This window comes from Puma concolor, chromosome A2 (assembly GCF_028749965.1).
Source record: "Puma concolor isolate L17-30 chromosome A2, mPumCon1.1.hap2, whole genome shotgun sequence".
Classification (NCBI taxonomy): Eukaryota; Metazoa; Chordata; class Mammalia; order Carnivora; family Felidae; genus Puma; species Puma concolor.
The window spans coordinates 43,201,465-43,217,280 of NC_141668.1; the positions used below are offsets into that span (position 1 = coordinate 43,201,465).

The 15,816-nt window shown below is 38.4% G+C and overlaps 1 protein-coding gene across 5 annotated transcripts in view; it reads right to left on the reverse strand.

The window, feature by feature from the left end:
• The window catches only part of ANLN (anillin, actin binding protein), a 47,378-nt gene that overhangs the window by 19,792 nt on the left and 11,770 nt on the right, over positions 1-15,816 (reverse strand). For 3 of the 5 annotated variants that reach the window (XM_086692581.1, XM_086692576.1, XM_025929479.2), the window contains exons 4-12: positions 14,231-14,616; positions 12,629-12,857; positions 9,724-9,914; positions 9,339-9,446; positions 6,233-6,359; positions 3,064-3,174; positions 1,746-1,984; positions 649-794; positions 295-442 (exon numbers count right to left, since the gene is read on the reverse strand). In XM_086692581.1, coding sequence (XP_086548707.1) covers positions 295-442; positions 649-794; positions 1,746-1,984; positions 3,064-3,174; positions 6,233-6,359; positions 9,339-9,446; positions 9,724-9,914; positions 12,629-12,857; positions 14,231-14,616 — 1,685 coding nt within the window. The remainder of the gene's footprint in view (positions 1-294; positions 443-648; positions 795-1,745; positions 1,985-3,063; positions 3,175-6,232; positions 6,360-9,338; positions 9,447-9,723; positions 9,915-12,628; positions 12,858-14,230; positions 14,617-15,816) is intronic. The other 2 variants (XM_086692591.1, XM_086692604.1) reach the window with 2 other exon arrangements.

The window sequence follows — 15,816 nt, forward strand, 5'->3', positions numbered from 1 at the left end:
CTTCCTTAGCATCAAAGAACCTCTAAGAGCAAAATGAAAGTTATACTTTAAGGATATTTATGACAAACGTGTTTAAATGTTTCAGCTATATCAAACAAGCTTCCAACCTGCCCAACAAAGAGGACCTTTCTCAAGTTACAATGAATTCAAGAGTGATTTACTGAGCTCCAGTGTGTCAGACACTGTTCTACTCACTCAGGGTATGGAGATGAATAAGGCTGGGCCCTTGTCCTTAAGAAGTGTACGATCTAGTACAGAAAACATTCCAAGTCTCCTTTCCACAGAAGTACATACCTGCATTTTCTGTTTGATGTTCACTTGACCAGGAAAGGCATTCTTTTTCTCATCCAACTTCGAAGTAACATCTTCCTTCCGAACAATCACTTGCTTTATTGAAGGACGTTCTGTTTCTTTGAATCTTTGAGATCTGTACGCATCAATGCTTCAGGAAATAAGGTATACTCTTAGAAATCCAGCAACACGTTGAGCACTCTCTTTTAGTGAACATGTGGAAAATGCCATTTGGTAAAAGAGAGGCTGACAAAAGTCATTCCAAAGTTTTATACAGGTGAATTATTAATAACATTATAAGTTATAAATCTAAACTATGACCCTTAGTGAGTGAATGCCTTTTGAAAACATGCTTACCTATAAAGAAGATCACGATCTTCAGAACCAATGCTATCACCTGACTCAGCTCGAGGAACACGGGTTCTTTGGAATTTCCCTGGCTTTGGACTTTCATCACTTACGCTGGAATCTTTCAATTCCAATCGAGGTGAGGAAACTAAACTCTGCAATGAAGCACATCAGGTATTAGTAGATTTTATGGAGGACACTGATTCTAAGTGATAACTCTGAGGAATTGAATAAATGCTCTATTATTAGGAAATGAAGATCCAATAAGTCAGCTGATTTATGATGCATCATAAAAACAAAGGCAAACTAAAAAATAAGTTCCCTAAATAGTAAATGAATAAAAGTTCAAAGACAGCTAAAACCTGCACTTATAACTCTCTTAAAAACTTTTTCTAATTCAATCAATTTCTCAAACTGTAGCTATTCAATTTAGGGTGATAGCTAAAAACAATAGTTGGCTCCCAATAAATGTTATTTGTCTGTCTGGTGCTATGTACTAATATACTAGTGATTTAATATTCACATTAACCCCATGATATAGGCACTACTTTTAACCTCACTTAACAGGTGAGGGAACTGTGGCAAAGAGGTTAAATAACCCGGCCAATAAACAGCCAATGGCAGAGCCAGGATTTGAGCCCAAATGTCTGACCTTGTAAACCATGTCACAGTTTGCATTTTATCCAGGGTCACAGGAAACCACTGAAGCATTTTAAGCTCTCTTTTATGAGAACTGACATCAGAGTTCCAGCATCCCCCTGGCTACAGAGTGCCAAATCCCCATGTACCAACTCAAACAAAAGGGGATCTCGAGGGGCGCCTGGGTGGCGCAGTCGGTTAAGCGTCCGACTTCAGCCAGGTCACGATCTCGCACTCCGTGAGTTCGAGCCCCGCGTCAGGCTCTGGGCTGATGGCTCAGAGCCTGGAGCCTGTTTCCGATTCTGTGTCTCCATCTCTCTCTGCCCCTCCCCCGTTCATGCTCTGTCTCTCTCTGTCCCAAAAATAAATAAACGTTAAAAAAAAAAAAAGTTTTAAAAAAAAAAAGGGGATCTCGTGATTGCTGTTTCTTTGTGTCCCGGGCCTGTTGACATTTAATCTTTTCTTACCTCCGGACTTACCACACCAACGGTCTGTGCTAACGGAGCAAGCAAAGACATGGAGGAGATGTTCAGTGCATCTTCCTGTTCTTCAGCGCTCTCTGCTTCTGCGTGGTCCATCTCCTCTTGGCTCTTTTCCATGTCCAGCTCACCTTCCACCAGGACATCACTGAAGATGTCATTAATTACTTTTGAACTATTGATACCATCGTCATCATCCACACTCATCTCAGTTTCACGTACCACTTCTGAAAAAGATTTCAGGAGGTGATTCTGTGACTCAGACCTTTAAGAATTAAAGGGATAGCAGAGCAGACCTAACGTTCACGTGCTTACTAAATAAACAGCAAAGCAGTGAAAGTTGGAACTGTCAAAAGCTGACTAAACACCTTGGATTTAAGAAAGAATATTAACTAAGAATGCGAACGACAAGATAATAGCCAGAAACTTCAGACTTACAAAAAAATGTTCTTTCGAGTAACTCTTTTTGTTTTTTGGGGAATGCCTTTTCACATGGCTGTCAATAATAGGAAAATATTAACAGCACTTAAGGCAGGGTTCCCAAATAACCTTCAAGAACCACTAACCTCCCTAACAGTATATAAAGAGTGTGGAAGGGCAATACATTTCCTTTCCCTATGAAAGTGAGTGATAGCTTTAATCAGATTTTCACAGGGATCTGTGACCTAAGATAACTGTTAACAGTGCTATCTCTTTGTGGAAGTAGAATATTTCCTAGTGAAAAAAAGAGAGAAGGGTGCCTAGGTGGCTCAGCCGGTTAAGTGTCCGACTTCAGCTCAGGTCATAAACTCATGGTTTGTGAGTTCAAGCCCCATGTTGGGCTCTATGCTGACAGCTCAGAGCCTGGAGCCTACTTTGGATTCTGTGTCTCCGCCCCCCGCCCCCCCTCCCGCCTCATTCTCTCCCTCTCTCTCTCTCAAAAATAAATAAAGACGTTAAAAATTTTTTAAAAGAGAGAGAAAGAGGAGCGCCTGGGTGGCTCAGTCGGTTAAGTGCCTGACTCTTGGTTTCAGCTCACGTCACGCATGATCCCACAGTTTCATGGGTTTGAGCCCCACATCTCTGCACTGGCAGCACAGAGCCTGCTTGGGATTCTCCCTCTCTCTCCGCCCCTCCCCTGCTCACTCTGTCTCTGTCTCTCTCAAAATAAATAAGCTTAAAAATATTCTTTAAAAAAAGAGAATATTACAGAATCATGAGACATTTTGAAATATAGAATATTATATATTTGAATATGTGCTTCTACCAATATATTATATCTTATAGTGAGTTCAGAATTAATAGGAAATAAAGCATAAAAACCAACCAGTCTGCTGCTCAACCTTTGGGTCTGATGTTACTTTTAAAGACTTATCCTCTTCTAAAAATAATGTGATTTTCAAAGGGCTAGACTTCGTCATTTTACGTTCAGTGAAACCTAAAAAAAAATTTTAAGAAAAACCATATTACTATATGTAGGAACCTAGAATTTTTCAGTTAAGATATGTTTTGTATTCTTTTTTCTGATCATAAAACTATGCATTTCAGATCTAAAAATGTATAGAGAATCCCCCAAGACAACTGTCCTCTCTTAACGTTCCCGTCTCTCTTCCTCCCCAACAAGAGAAAGGGGACACCAATATTACCAGGCTATTTGTCCTTCCAATTCCCCTGTATGTATGCAAATGTTATATCCTTTTGTTTTATCAGAAGGTCGTCATACTATGCATGCATTTTATTTTTCACTTTTTAGAAAAAAGTGTCAATAAGAACACTTCATAAGCTAGCAATAGAAGGAAACTGAAACTACCTCAACAGAATATAGGCCACAAATGAAAAGCCACTGGCTAACATGATACTCAGTAGTGAAAAACCAAAAGCTTTTCCTTTAAGATAATGAACAAGACAAGGATGCCCACTCTCACCACTTCTATTCAGCATAGCTTTGGAAGTCCTAGTCAGAGAAAATATGCACGAAAAAGAAATAAAAAGCATCAAGATTTGAAAAGGAGAAGTAAAATTACCTCTGTTTATAGATAGTATGATATTATATGTAGAAAACACTATAAACATTCCACAAAAAATCCCGTTAGAATAAGCAAATTAAGCAAAGATGTAGAATATAAAATCAACTTGCATTTCTGAACACTAACAAAAAAAAATCTGAAAGGGAAATTGAGAAAACAATCCCATTTACAACAGCATCAAAAAGAATAAAATACTTAGGAAAAAACCTAACCAAGGAGGTGACATAATTGTCCACTGAAAGCTGCAAAACATTGCTTAAAAACATTAAATAAGGCACAAATAGCTGGAAAGACACCCCATGATCATGGATTGGAAGACTTAATAGTGTCAAGATGTCAATAGTACTGAAAGCAATCTACAGATTCAATGCATTCTCATCAAAATCCCAGTAGCATTTTTTAGAGAAACAGAAAAGTCCATCCTAAAATTCGTATGGAGCTTCAATTCAATAAATCTTGAATATACAAAATACCTTTGAAAAAGAACAAAATTAGAAGACTGACGTATCCAGATTTCAAAACATATTACAAAACTATAGTAATCAAAACAGTATGGCACAAACACAGACCAAGGGAACAAGAGAGCCACAAAAGAAAACCTCACATGTATGGTCAAATGATTTTTGACAATGCTGCCAAGATGATTTAGTGAGGAAAGGACAGTCTCTTCAACAAATGAGGCTGGGAAAACTGGATATGCACATGCAAAAAATGAAGTTAGAACCTTATCTGATACCATATACAAAATTATCTCACAATGGATTAAACACTTAATTGTAAGACTCAAAACCATAAAGCTCCTAAACATAGGAAAACATCCATGACAATGGATTTGTCAGTTTCTTGGGTGTGACACCAAAAGCACAGGCCACAAAAGCACAAGCAGACAAATGGGCCTACATCAAATTTAAAAACTTTTGTGCATCAAAGGATACATTCAACAGAGTTGAAAAGTCAACCTACAGAATGGGGGAAGATATTTGTAAATTGTGTATCTGATAAGAGGTTAATATATGGAATATATAACTATAACTCAACAACAAAAATAAAATACCCTGATTAGAAAATGAGCAAAGAACATGAACAGACATTTCTTCAAAGATGATATACAAATAGCCAGCAAGCATATGAAAAGATGCTCAACACCACTAATTATAAAAGAAATGGAAATCAAAATCACAATGAGCTATCACCTCACACCCTAAAGGATGGCTACTATAAAAAAACAAAACAAAAAAACAAAACAAAAAAACAGAAAATAACAAGTGTTGGCAAGGATGCGGGAAAATTGGAATCCTTATGCAGTGTTGGTAAGATTGTAAAATGGTGTGACTGCCACAGAAAATAGTATAATTATTCCTCAAAATACTTAAAATAGATCCACTATATGATCTAGCAATCCCACTTCTGGGTATATATCAAAAGAATTCCAAGCAGAGTTTCAAGGAGAAATTTGCATACCCAGCACTACTCACGATAACCAAGAGATAGAAGTGACCAAAATACCCATTGATAGACAATGGATAAACAAAATGTACATATACACAACGGAGTACTATTCAGCCTTAAAAAGGAAGGAAATGCTGTCACAAGTTACAACATGGATAAACCTTGAGGACATTAAGCTAAATTAAATAAGCTAGTTACAAAAAGAAAAATACTATATGATTCCACTTATAGGACGTTTCTAAAGTAGTCAAACTCATAGAGACAGAAAGCAGAATTGTGGCTACCGAGGGCTGCAGAGAGGAAGAAACGGAGAGTGGCTGTTTAATGGGTACAGTTTCAGTTCTACAAGATGAAAAGGTTCTGGAGATCTGTTCTGCAACGATGTGAATATACTTAAAACTACTACTACTTAAAAACTGTTAGGATGGTGAATTTTAGTAATGTGTTTTTCACCAGACTTAAAAAAAAAAACTAAAATGTTTAAGTGTCTCTGACATATTAAATGTCATTACATACAAAGCTATCTTATTCTTTTAAGCAGCTACATATTTGAGGACATGGATTTAGCATAATTTATTTAAACAGTTTTCTACTGATGGACATTGAGGTCATTTACACCTTATTACTAACAGTGCTACAATTCATCTCTTTGTATATACATCTTTGCACACTAGTTTTAAGAAGTCAACTTGTAGAAACACTTGTAGAGGAGCTAAATTAAAGAGCATGCACACTTTACAATTCAACAGATATTACTGAATCTTTCTCAAAAAAAAACAAAAAAACAAAAAAAACAGAGTGGTAGTAATTTATCCTCCCATCAAGAGCATGAGTCCTGAGTCTGGAAAGAGAACTATGGAAGAAGCATATTGCATGGCTGAACATTAAAGAATGAGTAGAAATAAAGACATTAATTTATCTTTTTACATTGAAGCAGTATTTCCGCTTTCCAATGCAATTTCCAAAACTCCAGTAGACTGAAAGCTACATATAAGTGGAGCAGAAGTGGAAAATGCTGACCTGTAGGTTCTGTGCTGGAAGGTTTTCCTGGTGTTTGACTTTCTGTCACCTTTTCCGTTACTGGAAGCGATGGGGTATTTGAAACAGCTTGGTGTTTTTTGAGGGGAGTGTTCTGACAGTGAATTTCCTGCAGAAAGGAAATGAAGATTTTATTTCTCAAAACTATAGATTTTTTTGTCTATTTTTACATGTTATTAAATGAAACAAACACAAATCATTCTTTTATATAAGCTTCCTCAGAACAAAACAATGTATGTGAAAGGTCCCAGTCATGTTTAGATCACAAGAAGCCCTCAGTGCTGGTTCATTATTCTTGGTAATTCCCAGGACGTACAACTTTTAACAGACTAGGAGGCAGGAATGAAAATTCACATCAGAGTAGTTTTAGATAAACTGATTTAAGTGAAATCCACACAGAGAAAAGTAATTCCCCATATGTCACTTATCTCCTCCCACACCTATAAAATCTACTGACAGTTCCTGCATCAGGATTCCCCTAAATGGTTACTCAGGAGTAAAAGGCCAAGAAAACAAAGAACCAAAAACAGATCTGAAAAGAAGGAAAGAAAAAGAAAAAACAGGAAATCCCTCTGAGTCTTTTTTTAATCATTTATAAAGGCAATGGAAGAGAAACATTCATTGTTTCAGAAAAGGCTTTATGATTAAAGCAATAGTAGAAATAATCAAGTAAGAATAAGAATAACAGCAACTAATGCTTAGTAGAGCCTCATTTGTGCCAGTCACCTTTCCAAGTACTTGGCATTGCCTCCCTGAGTCCTCCCAATAACCCTGTAAGTTAGGTGCTACTACCTCCATTTTACAGATGAGAAGACGGAGACACAGACGAGTTCAGCAACTTGCACACTCGGCTAGTAACTGGCAGGGCCAGTTTACAAACCTACACATTCTTATTCCCGATGTAATTTCAGACCGTGTTGTCTCTCGAATTAGAAGAAACTTTTGATGCACGAACACAGGGTAAACTATCGAATGCTGTGCTGCAGACCTGGCTCTCTTGTGAAGGCAGGACTTCCCTACAATATTCTGTAATATAGGTGGTTCTCTCCCCTAGACCCTGACGGCATGAGGGACAGCCCCTCTCCAGTCTCTAACACTAATTCCAAGCTCTCAGTAATCCTCTCCTCCTGCCCCTGCTCCTCTAGGCTCACGCCCCCTGGTTACACTGCACTCACCATCCCGCCTCTCCAGTCCAACACCTGCCATCACCTGGGTGATCTCAGTAGCCTCTTACAAAAAAAAAAAAAATTGTAAGCAGCAAGAGATAACTCTTTTACAAAAGTCCGAATGAAAAGGAGGCAAAGAAAGGGGGGGTAAACAGGGGTCAGGAGAGTAGTTTTGGTTTTAAGATAACAGATAACAGCTTGCTATATGCGGATGGGAAGCATTAGCACATTCCTTCCTTCCTTCCTTCAAGGACAAATTTATTGAGCCCCTACTGTGATCCAAGCACTAAAAACAAAGATAAAGATGGATAAGGTCCTTGTGGACAGTGGTGGAAAGCAAAGGTAGAACAATTACAGGAAGATAAGTATTCCAGTCGAGGTAAATACAGGATGACATGGTGAAAAAAAAGAGGGGCCACTTAGGAAAAGGGCCAAGCAAAGATTTCCAGAGGGGACTAGAGTTTGACCTATTCCTAATGAAGTAGGAGCTCACCACAGAGATACTCTGTGTGGACAGAACAGCAAGGCAAAGGCCAAGAGATCTGAAAACGTGGATACATTTGAGAAACTGCAAATAGTCTACATGACAGGACTGAAGAACACATGTGGAGGAGCAGTGAGGAGCCAGATTCTGAATGATTCTGGATGTCAAGCCAAGCACTTGAGACATTTTCTGATGATAGCTATGGAAAACTTTCCAGGATTTTAAGGAAGTGAATACACAAATATCTGCTTTATAAGACTATTTCCCTGGCAGCAGTGGGCAAGGTGGACAGGAAAACAGCCAGACTAGAAGCAGGGTTTTCAATACAAAGTTCTGGAAGTGATTAAGGTAACGGCAGAGGAAAACAGAGAGGACAGGCAGCTTGTGACATATTTTGAAAACATCCAATGATGTGTACGTGTTTGTGTGTGTGTGTGTGTGTGTGCATGCTAGGGGAAGATATAGTAATAAGAGGAGGTGGGAAGACACAGTAATAAAAGGAAGGAGCCAAGGAAGAACTCCCATACTGTTTTAGCTGATGAGGTATAGAACAAAGACCTAGGTGAAAACAGAGACTCCGTGGAGAATATACTTCTGCGAAGCAGAGAGAAATCCACTAGCTAGCCAGGACAGGAGTTCAGGAGAGAGGTGAACACAGCATAGCTAAGCACCTTAGCATTTGTGTGCTTGGCTGAAGCTAAACATGAGGACAGAGAAGAGAAGCCCCAGGGCAAATGAGGAGAAAACAGGGTTAGGTCAGAACCCTGGGAAACATGATTTGTTAATCAAGAGAACTAGTAAAACAAAATCAATTAAATAGATCTTTGTCAAAGTATACTGGTTAAATGTATAGTTCTATTTCTACTGGTACCCACTTTAAATATAATTCTATTATTTTTAGCTGAAAAGTATATCCTAATACAGTATTTTGTACAAGTAGGCATGTAAATGAAGCAGAAAATAATTTACACGAAGGGACTTGGTTGAAGGCTGATTAATGAAATTTGACAGTAGGTAATATAGGAATAAACAGAAATTTGGGACATAATTGGTGACTGAAAAGGATTATGGATAGTCTGAAAGTGTGGTATGTGGGGAGGGTATACAATCAGTACTAAAATAAGTAGATTCTGAGAAACACTTTAGAACCAGCATGTAAGTAGAATATTAAAAGAAATGTGAAATAAATTGAATGATGAGAAGTTTTAAAATTTGATTTTAGGTAGGTCATCAGTGAATACGTTAAGAGTTCCACTGAATGGGAAAACATCACAAGAGAAAAGCAGAGTTGGAATGCATGCTGAAGGAGTTTATGAGTGGAAAGTGGCACAGTAAATTGGGACGGGATAAAGAAGTGTTTTACAACCAAACAGAACCAAGTTAGATCCCAGCACTGCTTTGGTGCCAGGTTCACTTTCATATTTCTTGTTTACACCACCTGTTTGGTTTCTAGTTGTTTGCTTCTCGAGCTTTCGCCTTTTTCTGCACTCCATAAATTGCCTTTGTCAAATCGGCCACGAAGACATGCTAGTTCTTTCTCACGTTCCTAAAACAATCAAAAGCTCTATTTGATACGAGAGCAATAGTATGTTTAAGAATAATATACAAACATTACTAAACTTTGCTTGTCTTCAGTTTTAAGGGTAAAAATTCACAATATTCATGGAATACAAGACAAAGTATTTCTAACTTGAAATAAGTGATACAAAGAATCACGATGCTATTTATCTCAGTCAAAAGACTGGTATCAGAATTCATAATTGGATTTCTAGGTCCTATGTCGAGACCACATGATGAATAGTGTTAAAAGCAGTAAGCCAGACCTGCTTGAGCTGTTGTGCCAAATGAGTAGTAGATGAAGATGTGTTTTGCTTGAATAATCTTTCTTGGATGGCCCTTGTAGTTGGAGTGATAATGGGGGTTCTTTGGGGTGTGCTCCGAGCAGGACTTTGTTTGCTGTGTTCTTGACAACGCTCTCCAAAGCGCTCCAGGAAAGGCTTAATTCCTGCTCCTCCTACAGAAAACACACACATTTTGGAGGCCATTTAGAAGAAATAACAATTATCATGTCTATTGAAAAAGTTCTAAAATCCAGTAATGGCTCTAAAATGCTTTCATTCTATTTAGAATACTCATTGGGAAAGTAAACAGTAGGAAAATAGCTTTAAAAAAGAAATTTACCATACTATTCTATTTAATTCAAAGTCCTAAAATTTATAAGATTTTGTTCCTTAAAAAAGAAAGAAGAATTAAAAAAATTTTAAAAGATAGAGTGATGGGGCGCTCTGGTAGATTGGGTGGCTCAGTGGGTTGAGCGTACTCTCAAAAAAAAAAGGGGGGGGTAGAATAAGAGAGTAGTGGGAGTTAGAAAACCTTTCAACTACATAATCAGAACTGGAAATACTCCTAAAGGATTGGAGATTCACAGTGTGTTTATTAATAGCACTCCCTGACCACCAAGTGCCCGAGCCATGATCACCCAACTACTTATATTTCTATAGCCCAATGTATTTCATCTTGCTTTTAGCAAGTCTAATATACTAAAATCCAGGGATTAAATCCTTCTCTCCCAAAAGAAAAATTAGAGATCATTCACTTTATCAAGGGATGTCTTCAATCTATAAAGTCTTAAACCAGTATTCCTTTGAAATAATATGAAGTACATTTAAAGTAGAACAAATGAGGGGCGCCTGGGTGGCTCAGTCGGTTGAGCGTCTGACTTCAGCTCAGGTCATGATCTCATGGTCCGTGAGTTCGAGCCCCACATCGGTCTCTATGCTGACAGACCTGACCCTGGAGCCTGCTTCGGATTCTATGTCTCCCTCTCTGTTGGCCCCTCCCCCGCTTGTGCTCTGTCTCTCTCTCTCTCAAAAATAAATGTTAAAAAAAAAAAATTTAAAGTAGAACAAATGGGGGGTGCCTGGGTGGCTAAGTTGGTTGAGCATCTGACTTTGGCTCAAGGTTCATGAGTTCAAGCCCCACATGGGGCTCTCTGCTATCAGCAGGCCCTCTGCTGTCAGCATAACCCACTTTGGATCCTCTGTCCCACTTTTCTCTGCCCCTCCCCCACTTAATCTCTCTCTCTTTCTCTCTCTCTCTCCCCCCCACTCTCAAAATAAATAAATAAACTTTAAAAAAGAAAAGTAGAACAAATGGGATATATACCACCCCCATCATGAAGATGATAGGGTTGTACTATATGAAAAGAGGCTTATCTCTATCAGAAATCAGCATTTTCCTACAAAAGGCCAGATAGTAAATATTTTGGGCTTTGCAGGCCCATTTGGCCACTGTCATAACTACTCAACTCTGCACTGAAGCATGAAAGCAGCCACAAACAACATGTAAATAAATGGGCATGGCTATGTTCCAATAAAACTTTATTTGCAAAAACAGGTAAAGGGCACAATTTGACCCAAGACTCCACATGTCACTTCACACCATTATCTCTAACTAAAATCCACTAAGAATAGGTGTGCCTGGGTGGCTTAAGCATCTGACTTCGGCTCGGGTCATGATCTCGTGGCTCGTGAGTTTGAGCCCTGAGTCAGGCTCTGTGCTGACAGCTCAGAGCCTAAAGCCTGCTTCAGATTCTGTGTCTCCCTCTCTCTCTGCCCTCCCCTGCTCATGCGCGTGTGCACGCGCTCTCTTTCTCATTCTCTCTGTCAAAACAAATAAACATTAAAAAAAACCATTTTAAACAAAATCCACTAAGAAGACAAAGAAACATGTAAATTAAATATCTCTGAGGCCTGATAATAAATTCTGGGCATATCCAATAGCCAAGAATAATAATAATAATAATAAAAAGGCTTCTTATCTATGCCATAAGTCTTCAGAAAATTGGGGATAACTAGTTCTATTCCATGTGGGGATTTTGCTATTGCTTCAAATTCTCATTTCAGCTCCTCTGGAAACTGACTACTGCTTTCCTAGCCCATAACTAATGGATTCCCACTGTTATCTCTCTCTACTTCTCTTTTATAATGAACTACTGTTTCCGAGACATTGTATTTTTAAGAAGTTAAAATTTTGAACTGAAAGTCTTTCCAAAAGCAATTCTAATGAAAAAGAATATTGTTCAAAGTAAAGTATATCTCTATATATTTGAACCACGCTTTTTAGTCCTGGGTTTCTCAACCAACAGCATGTGGGGGTATGCCAGAAGGTTTAAGCCCCCACAAGATAAATACGGATTTCTAGGAACATCAATTTACTATAGGGAATTTCGAACTTTCACATGTATATACTCACATACAATATAACCACATACAAATATAATTAGGAGTGGAGTCATTTGTATACAACTCATTTTCCTTTGCTATCAGGGGTGCCTTCATATTTAAGTTTGGAAAGCATTGCTCTGCACACTTGGTTTTAAGAACGTTTCTCCATTATGCCCTTAAAGTGTGATTTCCAGTTCTATACGCTTTGTCTCCATCAAAAAGTATGGAAGAAAGAAACTACATGGTCATTCTAGAAAAAAACCATGTTTAAGTTGTTAAAATGTAACAAGTTACATACTTTGACCAGTAACTGGACAAGTCTACACTAATGAATATTCATTCAATGAGTTAGAGCTGGATTTGAAGAAGTTCCATTTTATACATTCAGACACTTGCCATGGCAAACCACAAACATACAATTCATGACTGGACACCTAAAACGCTGAGAACAGACATTCTGAAAACAGTCAGCAGTAACTAGATTTTTAAAAAGATACATAACCTGGTGCTGCAGATTTGTCTTTAGATTGAGACTGCCGACATACTTCTCTATTTAATTCTTCTTTGGGCCCAACTGTCTGGGACACGGTTGACTTCCCAGTTGGTTTCGGTACCTCTGTTTTCAGGAGACTAACAGGAGTTTTCTGAAGTAGCTCAGGATTTTGTACCTCACAATTTTTAACATCAGCAAGGGATACAGTAGAAGATTTCACTGGGGAAGAAGCAGCTTTCTGAAACATGATAACACTTAGGGTAAATAACAATATTCATAATATCTAAAGGTAGACTTAAAACAAGTTAAATTTTATTTGCTTAGTAGCCTTTAAGTAAACTTATGAAAAACAATTTTTCCCCCTAATAGATCAAACCATTTTGAAAGGCTTGACAAAAAATCAACTTAGAAAATGCTTACTATTTGGGGTGCCTGGATGGCTCAGCCAGTTAAATGACTCTTGATTTCAGCTCAGGTCATGATCTCACAGTTCGTGAGTTCGAGCCCCAAGTCAGTCTCCGTGCCAACAGTGCAGAGCCTGCTTGGGATTCTCTCTCCCTCTCTCTCTGCCTCTCCCCTTCTTATGCTCTCTCTTTCTCTCAAAACATGTAAAAAGAACTTAAAAAAGGAGAAAATGGTACTCTTTAAATTATAATATATAATTTAGTCTGCATAATATATTGAGGAGTAATTTCATGTAAGGGATAGGGTCACTCCCTATTTTAAAAACCAATTTCTTTTATATTATCTCACTAGCACCTTTATAAATGTTAAGCATATTAGAGCACATTGCATATTTTTGGTATTCTAATTAAGTCAGTATTAATTTAACAAAATCATATGTATTTGATGGCTAACTATAACATATTAAGTGCTTTATGCGAAGCACTTTGCTGTGGGTTTTATACACATTGTCTCATTTAATCTTCCCAATAACCCTTTCTTTCCCATTTTACAGATGGGAAAATAAGGTTTTACAAGATTAATGTCTAAAGCCACATTTTCAATTACGTGGCAGAGCTTGGGTTGAATGCAACTCTATCAAATTCCCAAACCTGGCTCTACATTTAAAACAATGCACAGAAACATACTACTCTTTTGCTTTTCTGTTTTTTAAGATTGTTTTTGAAAGCTGTTGATGTAATTCATGTGCAAGGGAAAACTTTCAAACATTTCAAAAGAACATATGGTAAAAGTATCATACCCACCCTTGACAATCTTGTTCAGCAAATGCCTTCGGAAGGCAACTTTAGCTACTAGTTTATTAAATGTCCCTTCAGAGAAATTTGATATCTTATATTTATACACATACATAAAGCATTCTGCAGAGAAAATAATTATCAGTTGCTCTCCCTGATGACTAAGAAGAGGCTCCATCATTCCATTATTATTATATACCTTGGAATTGTATGAACTTAGTGTAATTTAGTTGTCAATTACTAATTTATTTGGTATAGGCTACCAAATTTAGGATTTTTACTTTCTACACCCCCAATTTCTAAAAATACATACAAACACCATGTATATAAGATACATACCTACACACACATACACATTATCACTCATAACCAAAAAGAAAAGGTTTCCCAAGACTGATACTGCATGACTTACCACAGAGCTGGAAACTGTAGCATCATTCAAAGATGCACCCACGGCACTCGAGGACGGAGCTTTATTCAAAGAGGCCTCACCATCCCTTTGGGAACAGCATGCAGCTTCCTGCTTGACACTGCTGCTATTGATCCTAGCAGATGCTCCACTTGCAGAGGAAAATTTGGATAAACAAGTGGTACCAGGCTGTTCTTGTGCACTGTTTTGCTTTGCAGATGAGTAATTTACATCATCTTCCCACGAGCAAATAGTTGCGGCAAGGTTGGCCAGACGGCCCCTTCTACCAACTGGAGTTGCCGAGGCATCTGCAGGGGGTGGTTTGGGAGGCGAGGCAGCCCTTCCCTCTGATGGCATTGGTGACATGAGTGAGCTTTCGGGTATCTCATCTGAAAATGTTTTCAGAAAAAGAGTAAGACCCATGTTCAAGAGTGACGCATATGTGTAATCCCAGGATCGCTCCACTCAGAATTTTAAGAAGAGGTTCGTAGAGGGGTGCTTGGGTGGCTCAGTCAGTTAAGCATCTAACTTCGGCCCAGATCATGATCTCACTGTTGGTGAGTTTGAGCCCCGCATCAGGCTCTCTGCTGTCAGCACAGAGCCGGCTTCAGATCCTCTGTCCCCCTGCCCCCTGCCCCGTGTCCCTCCCCCATTTGCTTTCTCTCTCTCAAAAACAAATTTTAAAAAGTTTTAAAAAAATAAAGAAGTTAGTAGGTTTCAGAACTAATAAAAAGCTCTCGTATGCATGAAACTACAAGCTGCTTAAATTTGACAATACCTTATCAAGTCAGAGGATGCTTAATCCAAATTAAAACAAAAAGAAACCCACAAACTTCTTATACCTATTTTTTTCAATTTTTAATGGATCATGAATGCCCGAAGGTACTGTACATTTAGGTTATATTTTTAGAATTAAATCATTTTGGGGGCGCCTGGGTGGCGCAGTCGGTTAAGCGTCCGACTTCAGCCAGGTCACGATCTCGCGGTCCGTGAGTTCGAGCCCCGCGTCGGGCTCTGGGCTGATGGCTCGGAGCCTGGAGCCTGTTTCCGATTCTGTGTCTCCCTCTCTCTCTGCCCCTCCCCCGTTCATGCTCTGTCTCTCTCTGTCCCAAAAATAAATAAACGTTGAAAAAAAAAAAATTAAAAAAAAAAAATAAATCATTTTGTTACACTACTGCACAATTTAAGCTTACAGATGCCACAGGTACTTTTTGTTTTAAAAATGGAGTAAACCAGTGCTGTACAATCGAACTTCCTGCAATGATGGAGAAGTTCCATATCCATGCTATCTAGTAGAGTAATCAACCACTAGCCAGCCACATGTGGCTAGTGAGCACTTGAAATGTAGCTAGGGCAACTCAGAAACCTCATTTCATTTCATTGTAATTAATTTAAATCTTAAAAGCTACCTATGGCTATTGTCTCCAGAATTGGATAGCACAGGGCTAGACAGCAGTGTTTTTCCACAGTTACTTCATTTGGAGATAGATCTCACGTTAGTAATGGATAGCTGACGAAGGCCTGTACGCATTCCTCCTCTGTACAAACCCTTTTTGTCTCTGCACATAATTATGCTCAAGTCGGTCTCA